Genomic DNA, 12049 nt, shown 5'->3' with positions numbered 1-12049 from the left:
AAGTTGGTCTTCTGAGATTGGACTTATGCATATTGTTGGACATCTTTAAATGACTGCTGACACTGGTTTCCCCACGCTATCATCTCTCACTTTGTTAGTGATTGCTAGAAGCTACAGCTAACATTTTTTTTAAAAATGAAGCAGGGTGAAATGGCCTCCATGAATGATTGTGGCTTTAGGCTGTTCTGAAGGCATGGGATTAATGGTTATCGGGATAGGTGTAGACCAAGATGATGAAATACAGATGGGATTTCTTTGCTATTGGAATGTTTGTCTGGAGAGTAATGAACCAGCACAGAATACTGGAGACTTGGAGGTGGATTAATATGCTGGAGTTTTGCTTAATTATCTTTGGCGATCAGAAAGTTTTTAATACACATGCATGTATGGGGTTGAATCAGTGATAGACTGTGAAAGGAACTGGTTTGGGCTGAAATGAATGGCTAATTTAATTCTATACTTTGTGTGTTCTTAATAAAACTACTTAAAAATCCTTTCTTTAAAGAGCGAAAATGTGTAGGAGTCTATTTTTCTTGAAGGGGAGATGGGTTGGAGGGGAAGATGAGAGAGGAGAAGTCCCTATCTTTACACTAACTGCAGACACTTTAGATTCTGCAGAGAATAGACACTCAACAGATGTTTGTTTTCATTGCACAACAATGCCTTTCAAACCGTAACAGAGTCTGCTCCAGGGACACTAGCAAGGATCTTTTGTTTAGGGGGAATCCACTAGAAGTTTTAAAACTTTGCTGTGTTCTTTAAATAGTTTAAAGGATTAACAGCAGGATTTGCCCAGCACTGACAGCTGTATTTGATTCCTATTTCCCCACTGCCTCTGACCTCTTTCTAGATTCAATTAAAATGCTTGCTCATCTTCCAGCCTCAGTTCTGAAGCAGCGGCCAAAACATTAACTTGTGTTTTTTGCTCTGCAGCTGCTCACTGACCTGCTGTGTATTTGCAGCGTTGTTGGTGTCTGTTTAATTCTGTGTAGTATTTATATCGGGTCAGTGTGATGACGCAGGTTCCCACTCATAACCAGTATCTGAAAGAAAAGGATTAATAGCTTGGCTGTGACCCTTTATCAGCTCTCTTAACCTATCTTTTTCTGACAGGAATGCTACCCTACCTTCCTCCATGTTAACTGCTGATCAACTCCCAGCATTTTCTGTTTTCAGTTCAGCTCCGGGAAAGCACCTCCCTCAAGAGGAAGGGACGGCAGGGCCTGCTGCACATGCAGCTGAAGATCCACAGTGAGCCGTCACCTATAGGCGCTTCGCTAGACCCGGGTCTATAGACGGCACTTGTCATTCCTGCAGATGACCAGGAACCAGTGTCGCTGAAGACTGCACATGTCTAGGGAAATGGTCGGTCATATATACCACCTGCTGCAGGATTTGGTGCCATGGGGACATGGGGGGCATCCACTGCCAGTTGCCATGAAAGTGACCGCAGCGCTCAATTTTTATGCCAGTGGCTCCTTCCAGGGCTCCACAGGTGACCCGTGCAGGATCTTGCAAGTCTCCACACAAGTGTATCCAGGAGGACATGGATGCCATCTTCGTGAAGGCACAGAACTTTGTGCATTTCACCCAGAATCAGGAAATCCAGGAAGCAAGAGCGCTGGGATTTGAGCAGAAATCTGGTTTTCCACAGGCGCAGGGTGCCATTGACTGCACTCATGTGGTGCTCAGATCTCCGTGGCAACAAGCAATCAACTACGTTGACTGCAAGGGCTTCCAATCACTGAATGTTCAGCTGGTATGCGACCACCACAAACACATCCTACAGACCTGTGCACGATTCCCAGGGAGTGTCCATGACTCCTACATCCTTAGCAGGCCTCAGATCCCTAACATCTTCCAGGGTCCAGAGAAGCTGCAGCGTTGGCTCCTCAGGGACAAGGGCTCAAGGGCTACCCACACAGGATGTGGCTGATGACTCCCATGCAACGGCCTCAGACTGCAGCCGAGGCTGATGCTGTGACCCGGACTTTGGTGGAGCAAACAATAGGCATTTTGAAAATGAGGTTCCGGTGCTTCAGCAGGCCTGGTGGAGCGCTGTAATACAGTCCCCAGAGGGTGTCACGTATCATCGTCACCTGCTCCACACTCCACAACCTGGCGCTGCAACAGGGGGAGGACCTGGCTGAGAAGGAGATGGAGGAGCTGCACATCTCCTCCGATGAAGAGGACGTCGAAGGGCTGAAGAGGCCCTCGAAGGCGAGGATGCTGGTGATGAGGCCATCGCACTGGCCAGACAAGGCATGCACGCGTGGGAGGTCCTCATGGGGGCAAGATTCATGGAGGATGATGACAAGATGCAGTGAGGACAGGCCTGACATCCTCACCTTGCATCTGTGAACGTTTGATTCCTGTGTGGCTGATGGCCATGCACATACCCTCAGTGCTCAGGCTCATGTCATGGAGACACAGCGAAGGCCCTAATAGCCACTAGATTTCAGGAGGAGGATGACGACATGCAGTGAGGACACTCCATAGATCTTCACATAGCCTCCGAAAATGTCTGACTCCTGTCTGGCTGAGGGTAGCTCGCTTGCGCTCTGTGATCAGAGTCATATCATGGAGATGCAGCTGACCTTTGTCAGCCTTCAGCACTTGACCCCTTCAGGAGCACAGTCCAGTCACTGGTCACAGATGCTCAAGAGATGGGGAGGCCAGCCTCACCTCAAAGTTACTGAGAGCACACACAGAGAATGACCTAACTCTGTGATGCCTGCCCACTACATTCTGGCAGCAATGACAAGCACCATTGAGTTGCAGGCATCGGTAATGTGTCCAGGGAGTATGAAGCCAGACCATCACTTTGGTCTGAAGGTTACACACTGCACAGGGAAGAGGCCCTGGACTGAGACACCTGCCTTTATCTTGTGCAGGAACCAAAGTTTCACATCTGAGTGACACGAACATTGCTCCTCATAACACGGTGCCATAGGCAGGGAGACACTCTTGGGAGTTTATTTACAATAGTGAACATTAAGTACAAGTGGTTAGCACCCATGCCCAGGCTGTGCAACTACATCTTCTTAATCTTTCTCACCCTGTCGCTATGTCTTGTGCCACCCCCAAGATCCACAGTGAGGGTAGAGGCAGCCTGCTGACTGCTGTGATGACCTTGGCGGGCATCCTGGCCTGCTTTCTGAGTTCTGCTGTGTGGCAGTGGCACCCTTCTCAGTCTGTGGAGCTGGAGCTGCTGGGGACAGAGGAAGAGGGGTTTCGGATGGGCCAGACATTCCTGGACTCACCTGGGTGGATGGCCCCGGGGTGTGCACCTGCTGATCCTCCTCGCTATGGGTGCCCGAGAGCCTTTGGCTGTCTCCTTGAAGAGAAGGGGAAGCTGGAATGAGATCGAGCTTCCCCGCACCCCTCTCATGTTGACACTGTTGGAGGCCAACAATGGAGTCAGCGATGGAGTTCAGCCTGCACAGCAGTGCAGGACCGATGTCCTGGACCAAAGCCTCCATGGCAGACGCCATCCTACCAGTGTTGACCTCGGTGCATTGGCATGCTGGCAGGAATCGTCTCAGACTGAAGGTGGACGAACTCCTCCAGTGTGCCTTGCAATCTGAGGAGTGCAGGGAACGTCCCTAACTGAGATATGACTGAGTCCAGAGGCTCCTCATCTGATTCAGACTCAGCAGATTCCTGGCACCCAGTAGTCCTCTGAGTGCTGGAAACCTGGGAAGTCCCTTTCTCTACCTGCTGTGGATCAGACAGTGTGATGTGCTCACCAGATTGTGACCCCGCGGCTACTCTAGAATTGGATCCCACTGAGGTGTGTGTCTGCGCTGGTGGAGGGTGTGGGTGAGCACTGTGACGGGTCTTCAATTAGGGTGTCATCAAATTCTTCTTCCAAGGTAACTTATACTTGAGTTGAGGATCTGGACCTCCTCGGCTGCTTCCCAGATGTGCCTGTGAAAGCAAGGAGAGATAATTAGTGCATGGCAGGGGGCTGTGGAACAGGGGAGCTCACTCACAGCATGGCTGTCTGATGGATGTTGCACTGCTGGATCCTCACTTGGTTGAGCACCGCTGACCTCATCATCAGCACAGGACCGGTCCAGATCATCACCAGCCAGCTAGATGACTCTATTTTCAAAGTCCGCGAGGATCTTGATGTCAGGCATTCCTCCATCAGTCTGTGACCTCTTCCTTTTGTTGTGTGCTAGCTTGTCCTGCATGAATAGAGATGGAGAAAGTGTAAGCAGGACTCCTGCCAGGTCAGATGATAAGGATGCCTGGCATGTGTGGGTGGTGAGTGATGTCATGGACAGGATGAGGACATGATCCACTGGGCAGATGAAGGCGTGTTTGAGACAGTGAATGGTGATGTCCCTTGAACTGGCAGTGAGTGAGATCCCTGTGAAAGTTGAGAGTATGAGAAGAGTGACTTACTCTGGTGGAATGGAGGAGGTCATTCATCCTCTTCCTGCACTGGATGGCTGTCCCCTTTTTGCAGGGCGCTGGTACTGACCACTGCTGCCACTGCCTCCCATGCTGGATTGGTGACTTTGCTTGCTGGTCTTCGCCCAGAGCAGTGGTAGAGGACTTCACAGCATCCAGTAGATGCTCGAGGGAAGCGTCGCTAAAGTTTGGGGCAGCATGTTTCCTCCATTTGACAGCCATTACTTTCCAGTAGCTTCCGATTCCTTAAAGAGAGCTAGCTCTGTGCAGGGGCCCCATTTAAATATGGCGCACGTATTACTGAAGGCCTGAGATGACGGCGGGGCTGGCGAAACAGAAGACACCCCGCCAGCAACCCAGTGTGTTTCCCAGGAATGCATTATTAATGAGACAGGACGCACCGGGAATGGGCCGATACGACGTACAACCCGCCACTGCGGCCAGCGGGTAAAACGTCCTTTTTCCTGCCCGCTACCGCACTTTGTGGAAATCTGCACCGATTCTGCCCAGTGAGTTTTAAAACACACCATGCTATGGACATAGCCTCTTTAATGGAATCCCTTTTGAAGCCTGGGTGTTTAGATAATTGGCGAGCAGGAGTTAGCGGTAATCACCCAAAGAAATGCCTTGAGGTTGAGAAATTACATTTAGACTTGAATGTTTATGACTGTAGCCCTCTGCGTCTGTAGAAGCAGATCTGTACCAGCTGCTCGTACACTGAGCTGAAGTTTATCTCAAGAATTCTTTAAGCCTGAGGTTTTATCAGATCCTAAAAAAGATAGATAAGAGGACAAGATAACTCTGCAGGGATCACGACTGATAGCTTTCCACCGATAGAGCTGAACAAGAAAGGTTTATATTTATGTAACGCTTTTAATGTAGTAAAACATCCCAAAGCATGTGGAAAGTATTTGAACATTGAGAAATGGAAGATGAAGGATTAAGGGAAGTGACTGAAACCAAGGTTGATAGGTTTTGAGGAGGCTTTTGTAAGGAGGGGAGGGACATGAGATACAGCAAAGCACAAGGGGTTAAGTAGACTGTTCCAGAGTTCAGAGACAAATTACTGACGGCTCTGCAGCTGAAAGTGGAGCCAATCAAAGGGAGGATGTTAAAAAAACAGAAGCTGCACAGCTAAAGAATGTAGGCTTGAGTGAAGTAGCTGAGGTCAGGAGGGCTGAGGCCATGGATAGATCTGCAGATGAGAAATTTAAAATGGAAGCAGATAGAAATCTAGTGAAGTTTGACAAGTACACGGGCGGTGATGGAACGGTGCAGGGATTTGGATAGAAGAGTTTTGGATAAATTGACTTTCTTACAGTTTGGAACCCAAGAGGCTAACAAAGAAAGCATTTGAATAATTGTGTCTGAATGTGGCAAAGTGTTTGAGCATCAACAGGGGTGATGTACAAGTGGGGGTGGGTAATGTTGTGCTATAGAAGTAGGTGGCCTTGATGCAGGCTTCCAACCCATCATCCTTGCCCAAGTCATAATCAGCTAGGACACCTAAAACTGCACACTCCCAGTACTGGGTACGAACCAACAGAGTAACTGCCAGTTGTGTTGATGGTAAGTAATAACCCACCAAGCTCCTCCCTGTACTACCACTAACAGGTACTTACAGATACAGTTCCTTCCTGTACCATCACTGCTGGAAAATTATTAATATCCTCCAGGTCCTTGCCTGTGTATAGTGTTTTTCTGTGCTTCAGAGAAAGTTGGGTTGTCCCTTGTGTAACATCAGTGTAACCCAGTCTAATTGAGGCACTGTGAATAAAGTTCCTGTAAGTGGTGACAGCTAGTAGGTAACTAAAGGATTCTAACTGTATACTCCTTTTTAAGGGGAACTGTAGCCATAATTTTACCCCTCAATTTCCCTTTTGTAAGAAAACTACCTTCTCCCTCCTCCAACTATTGTGTTACTATAGCAAACTCCCCTGCTCTCTCCCATTCAATCTTTGTGGTTTCTATGCTAGAATCATCACACTGCAAATTAGAAACTGATCCTTATAATATAAAGTCAAATTTAAAATAACTTATTAATTGTCTTTTTTGTCATTTTTCTTTCTTGTAAGGAAGCATTTTAACAGAAGATTTTAAAGAATAATTATATATTGATAATTATTTCACCTCAACTCTATCTGAGCCATGTACTTCCTCTCTCTTCCTCTCTATACGGATCTCCATGTACCATGTATTTGTGAGGTACAAAGGGGTCATTTAGTCATGTTGAACTATGCCTCTTAGTTCAGACTGTAGAGGCCCACAAATGGTAACATTTAATGAGGAAAACAGTTTCTTTGGAAAAGTGTTTAAAACTCTGCCCAGAATCTGTGTTTTTCCAACTTTACTTTGGCATTGACTGTTTTAAGGTTTTTGATTTTTTTTTACTGTTTCTGATGATTTCATCAGCACACTGGTGTCATGGTAGCTATTGATATAAAGGAACCAATGTTAACATGATTCTCAACTAGATTAAAAACAAAACAGAATAATAATAAATACTCACTACCAGAAACCTATAGAATGTCATTGGTGCAGCTACAGGATAACAAAGTGGAGAATAAGGTACATAAGAGGGAACCAGGAGGTTATAGGTCTGAATATCCCTTCCGAGTGATAACTGATGTTTTACCTTGTATTGTAATATAACAGAAAATTGGAGTTTAATATCAGTGTCCAGTATTATTTCAACTTTTCCTTAGTGCAATGCTTTACATATTTTAGGTTCCTACCTTGAAGCAGCTGGGTTTCTGTCTGTTAAATCCAGATAATGTGTTGAATCTGCAACTGACAGTTCTTGAAATATATATTTATTTATCTCTATAGTATTTTTTCCCAAAAACAATTTGATCCCTGCTACCTTCCCAGGGCTGCCATTATTTCAGTGTGGCAGGACTGCAGTTACCTATCTGTGCCCCTTCTACGTCTTGGTGGTACAACGAGGCCTACACTAGGTTCACCTTGACGCAATGTTGGGGGTGGGGAAGCTGAGCAGTCAAAACAGAAAATTCTGCAAATACTCAGCAGGTTCAGGCAGCATCTATGGAAAGGAAAGAAGTGAACATTTCAGGTCAATGACTCTTTCACCTCTGTGTTCTGATGAAGGGTCATCGGCCTGAAACATTCGCTCTGTTTCTCTCCAGATGTTGCCTGACATACTGAGTTTTTCCAGCATTTTCTGTTTTTATTTCAGACTTCCAGCATATGCAATATTTTGCTTTTGAGAAGCTGGGTGGTCAATTCATTTCTTAACCCTTAAAAACATTCAAGGGCTCAATAATTTTTTTTTCTGGCATAAATTGTACATATTGGGCACTGTAATGGCTCAACAAGTTTATGAAAGAGTAGCTGGACCAGTAAGAGTGGGAAGCTCCCAGTCTCTGCTGAGTTAGTTGGCATGGCTGCAGTGTTGCCTCTGGGTCAGTGGGTAGGAGTGTTGGGGGCTGGGGAGAGGCGGTTAAAGTCATTCAGGATTCCTGCTCTCGATAGTTATCCATCAAACTCTGCTGGAAGTGCTCATGTGGATCTGGGAAGGGGAGAGCAGTAAACTGGACTGTGGTAACTGCATGCACATTCACAGATAGACACACACAAGCAAATCCAACAGATTGGTGGTACTCATTTCAAAGCTCACGCATTAAGAAAGCCCACTTGGATGAAGTATTGAGGAATGCCCAACATTTGTGGAACCTGGTCACAGCAAATCTCAGTGCCTTCAGGGTAGGGGCTGATAAGTGGAAAAAGACCAAAAAAAGTATCAAAAATGGAATCTAAGGAAATTGTGCATGGATTGATATTGACCTATGACGTTCAACTTAGCTGTGCTCAGTTTTGATTCCTCATAACAACCTCTAAGCTGTATTATAATGATTTACTGTTATTTATCGGACTCTTTTTCTTATTAATGTTTCTTTGCAGAAGGAATGAACTGCATGAATAAAAACCACGGTTGCGCTCACATCTGTCGGGAAACTCCAAAGGGAGGAATTGCCTGTGAGTGTAGACCCGGATTTGAACTCACAAAGAACCAACGGGATTGCAAGTGTAAGTCTCAACGTAGATGTGTATCATTTTGGGCTGAGCGTTAAGGTTTGGAGTGTTAAAGATCATATCCCTGTCGTGAACTGTGTTGTTTGAGGGTACTCAGTGACTCTCTGTAAGGTGTGATTTTTATTTCCTTGATTGTAGCTGATCTGCTAACATGAGGAATGAGGCTCAGAGAATTATAATCTGCCTCACAAGTGGAATTCAAATATACCCGAAGGCTCTCCCAGTGGGTCAGTCAGCAAATGTTTTGAGAAATAAAGCCCATGTTTGATCTCAGCTGAGGGGTGGGGTGGGAAGGAGTGCTGCCAGAAGGAACATGATTTTACAATTGACAGTGTGCCTAAGCCAGGGTGGTGATAAATAATTAACCAGGATTTGCACTTATCATTCCATTCCAGCCAACCCTAGCTGCCTTAGAAATGTGTGTTGAGGACTGGTAAGGATCAGAACTCTGTTATGGTGCTTTTAGCTGTTTAATATCCTGTTAACTCTTTGACAAAGCTCACACTTGAATAATGACCAACTGGTCAATGTGTCAGCACCTTCAAAGGAACAGAGGAGAAAATTGTGGTGAACGGAATAAATGTAACCATTTCGAGGGAAAAAAGCATCTGCTTGATAGGATTGTGTTAACACTCCATTTATCAAGATTTCTGGAAAAGGAGAGGGACCCATCAGAGTCTCGGAAACCTCTGAAGCCATTCTGGTTTATAGTCGTTATAGAAATAAGACAGCAGCACAGTCATCAGAATGATACCAGGCTTAAAGGCTTATAAGGGCAAATTACACAAACTTGGCTTGTATTTCCTTTTGTCAAGAGACTCATATTTTTCTTAATATTACTGTGGGATACTTTTAAGCATGTGTGTGTGTGTTTAATTTAATTGAAGTAGAAACAGAGTGCAATGTTTAAATTATCAAAGAAGTGAGGTATAAAACTGGCATTTGAAATGGAGATGAGTAGAGCTAGAGTGCAGTCAACAGATATGGTGTGAATGAAATTTGCATTTTGTATAAGTGGGAAAGATTTTGACTTTCAAAGGGGCATGATAAGATTTTTACAATTGGCAGGATAAATAAGGCAAGGTTATGATGTTGATTTTTCTCAAAAGTGCTGGCCATAATGATAACATGAAAGATTGTTATATTCTGGGAAAAGTGACTTCTAAGGGCAATGTCACGACTCACTGGGGATAGCGCACTGTAACATCAAACCCCACTGTTCACTGAGCCGCGACAAATGTGGAAAGTTTGATCAAACCACCAGATTATCCCAATGCTACCTAATTGTTTAATTTAGGTTAACAGAATACGAGCACCGGGTTTGTAAACTTAATAAGTAAATAAATGTTTATTGAACAAATTATCTTTAGCTAGTGGCAAAAGAAAGAAATATGAACTGCTAACTTCTAACTCAATAACTTAAACTCTACCCCTTCTTAAACCCCTATATACAAACATACACACACACACATATAAGACACACAAAACATAGATTTTAAGGGTGAGACAAAACAGCTCAATAGCACCAATTCCAGAGTACAGGATTAGATGGATTGACTTTGATTGATGTCTTCCAAACTCCTTGTAGTTTGTTGATGATGACACAAGGTGGTCTCCCAGCACTTTCAGTCTGTGGTTCACTGGTTGAAAAACTTGCTTTTCAATGTATCTAACAGTGATTTTTTTCTCCTTTTCCTCTTGACAGGGTTTTTTTCCAGAGAGAACAGGTTACAGAGATATAAAGAAGAAGCCAAAACAAAAACAGAATTACCTGGAAAAACTCAGCAGGTCTGGCAGCATCGGCGGAGAAGAAGAAGAAAAGAGTTGACGTTTCGAGTCCTCATGACCCTTCAACAGAACTGAGTAATATTAGGAGAGGGGTGAAATATAAGCTGGTTTAAGGTGTGTGTGTGTGGGGGGGGGGGGGGGAGGGGGGGGAGGAGAGAAGTTGGGTAGGGAGTGGTTGTAGGGAAAAGCAAGCAGTGATAGGAGCAGATAATCAAAAGATGTCACAGACAAAGGAACAAAGAGGTGTCGAAGGTGGTGATATTATCTAAACGAATGTGCTAATTAAGAATGGATGGCAGGACACTCAAGGTACAGCTCTAGTGGGGGTGGGGCGGAAAGACTAACCGGGCATTAAAGGTATAGATTTAAAAATAATGGAAAGAGGTGGGAAAAGAAAAATCTATATAAATTATTGGAAAAAACAAAAGGGAGGGGGAAGAAATGGAAAGGGGGTGGGGATGGAGGAGGGAGTTCAAGATCTAAAGTTGTTGAATTCAATATTCAGTCCAGAATATTGAATATTGAATTCAACAACTTTAGATCTTGAACTCCATCCCCACCCCCCTTTCCGTTTCTTCCCCCTCCCTTTTGTTTTTTCCAATAATTTATATAGATTTTTCTTTTCCCACCTCTTTCCATTATTTTTAAATCTATACCTTTAATGCCTGGTTAGTCTTTCCACCCCACCCCCACTAGAGCTGTACCTTGAGTGTCCTGCCATCCATTCTTAATTAGCAAATTCGTTTAGATAATATCACCACCTTCAATGCCTCTTTGTTCCTTTGTGACATCTTTTGATTATCTGCTCCTATCACTGCTTGCTTGTCCCTACAACCACCTCACCCCCCCCCCACCCCCCCCAACAACTTCTCTCCCCCCACCCCCCCCACCTTAAACCAGCTTATATTTCACCCCTCTCCTAATATTACTCAGTTCTGTTGAAGGGTCATGAGGACTCGAAACGTCAACTCTTTTCTTCTTCTTCTCCGCCGATGCTGCCAGACCTGCTGAGTTTTTCTAGGTAATTCTGTTTTTGTTTTGGATTTCCAGCATCCCCAGTTTTTTGTTTTTATTAAAGAGGAAGCCAGCTAGCTAGCCTTGTAGATATACTGAAATCTTACACACACAGGAGAGAGAGGTTTTAGGTGTGTTTTCTTTGCAGGCGAGGATCTCTCTGCTCAATCCTATCACACAAAACCTTGATCACCTGATCAGAAGCCAATTAAAATATTGTTGCTAGGCAGTTCCCCTTAGTTCAGGACCCCTTTCCTTCACCATTTTGTCCAACCTGGCACACTCTGTTCCAGGAGATAGCAACATTGTATATTTCTCATCCTGCTCCAGCGAACATGTCTTTCAACTGCAGCCGTGGCAGTTTTTAAAAGCCACAGTCCAATTTTTAAAGCCACAGTCCAAGAAAAATAAAAAAAATTGGTCCTTTACAGCAAGTTGAAACAATGGGATTTACAGATCAAAAAGGGAGAAATATATTTAAGAAAGATGGAAGCTGTGTGAGGTGTGGCCGTGTGAGATCTTGAAAGGTGACCATGTGAAACAGATTTGGGGAAAAAGCCTCTAACCACCTTATAGAAGTTTGCTGTTCCAGTAATCAAAATTGCATTAAAAGGCTTTGGAAGTCCATTGTCCAGTGGATGCATGCAGTAATATTGCTGGATGACTTTACAAATTTGGAATCTATTTGTACTGTTGCCTTAAAGTGGGTGTGTAGTTGGGAGTTTGGTTAAGTAGAAATTTGGGGAATTGTTATAACCTTGTAACTGTAATC

The 12049-nt window shown here is 44.5% G+C and overlaps 1 protein-coding gene across 1 annotated transcript in view; it reads left to right on the top strand.

Moving 5' to 3' along the window:
* LOC144683582 (signal peptide, CUB and EGF-like domain-containing protein 3) overlaps nucleotides 1–12049 on the top strand; it is a 421925-nt gene that overhangs the window by 265372 nt on the left and 144504 nt on the right. Inside the window, exon 5 of the mRNA XM_078546743.1 lies at nucleotides 8344–8469. Coding sequence (XP_078402869.1) covers nucleotides 8344–8469 — 126 coding nt within the window. The remainder of the gene's footprint in view (nucleotides 1–8343; nucleotides 8470–12049) is intronic.

Source organism: Cetorhinus maximus, chromosome 8 (genome assembly GCF_964194155.1).
Source record: "Cetorhinus maximus chromosome 8, sCetMax3.hap1.1, whole genome shotgun sequence".
NCBI lineage: Eukaryota > Metazoa > Chordata > Chondrichthyes > Lamniformes > Cetorhinidae > Cetorhinus > Cetorhinus maximus.
The sequence above is the reverse complement of the archived record's forward strand: the minus strand, read 5'-3'. Positions and strand labels throughout refer to the sequence as shown.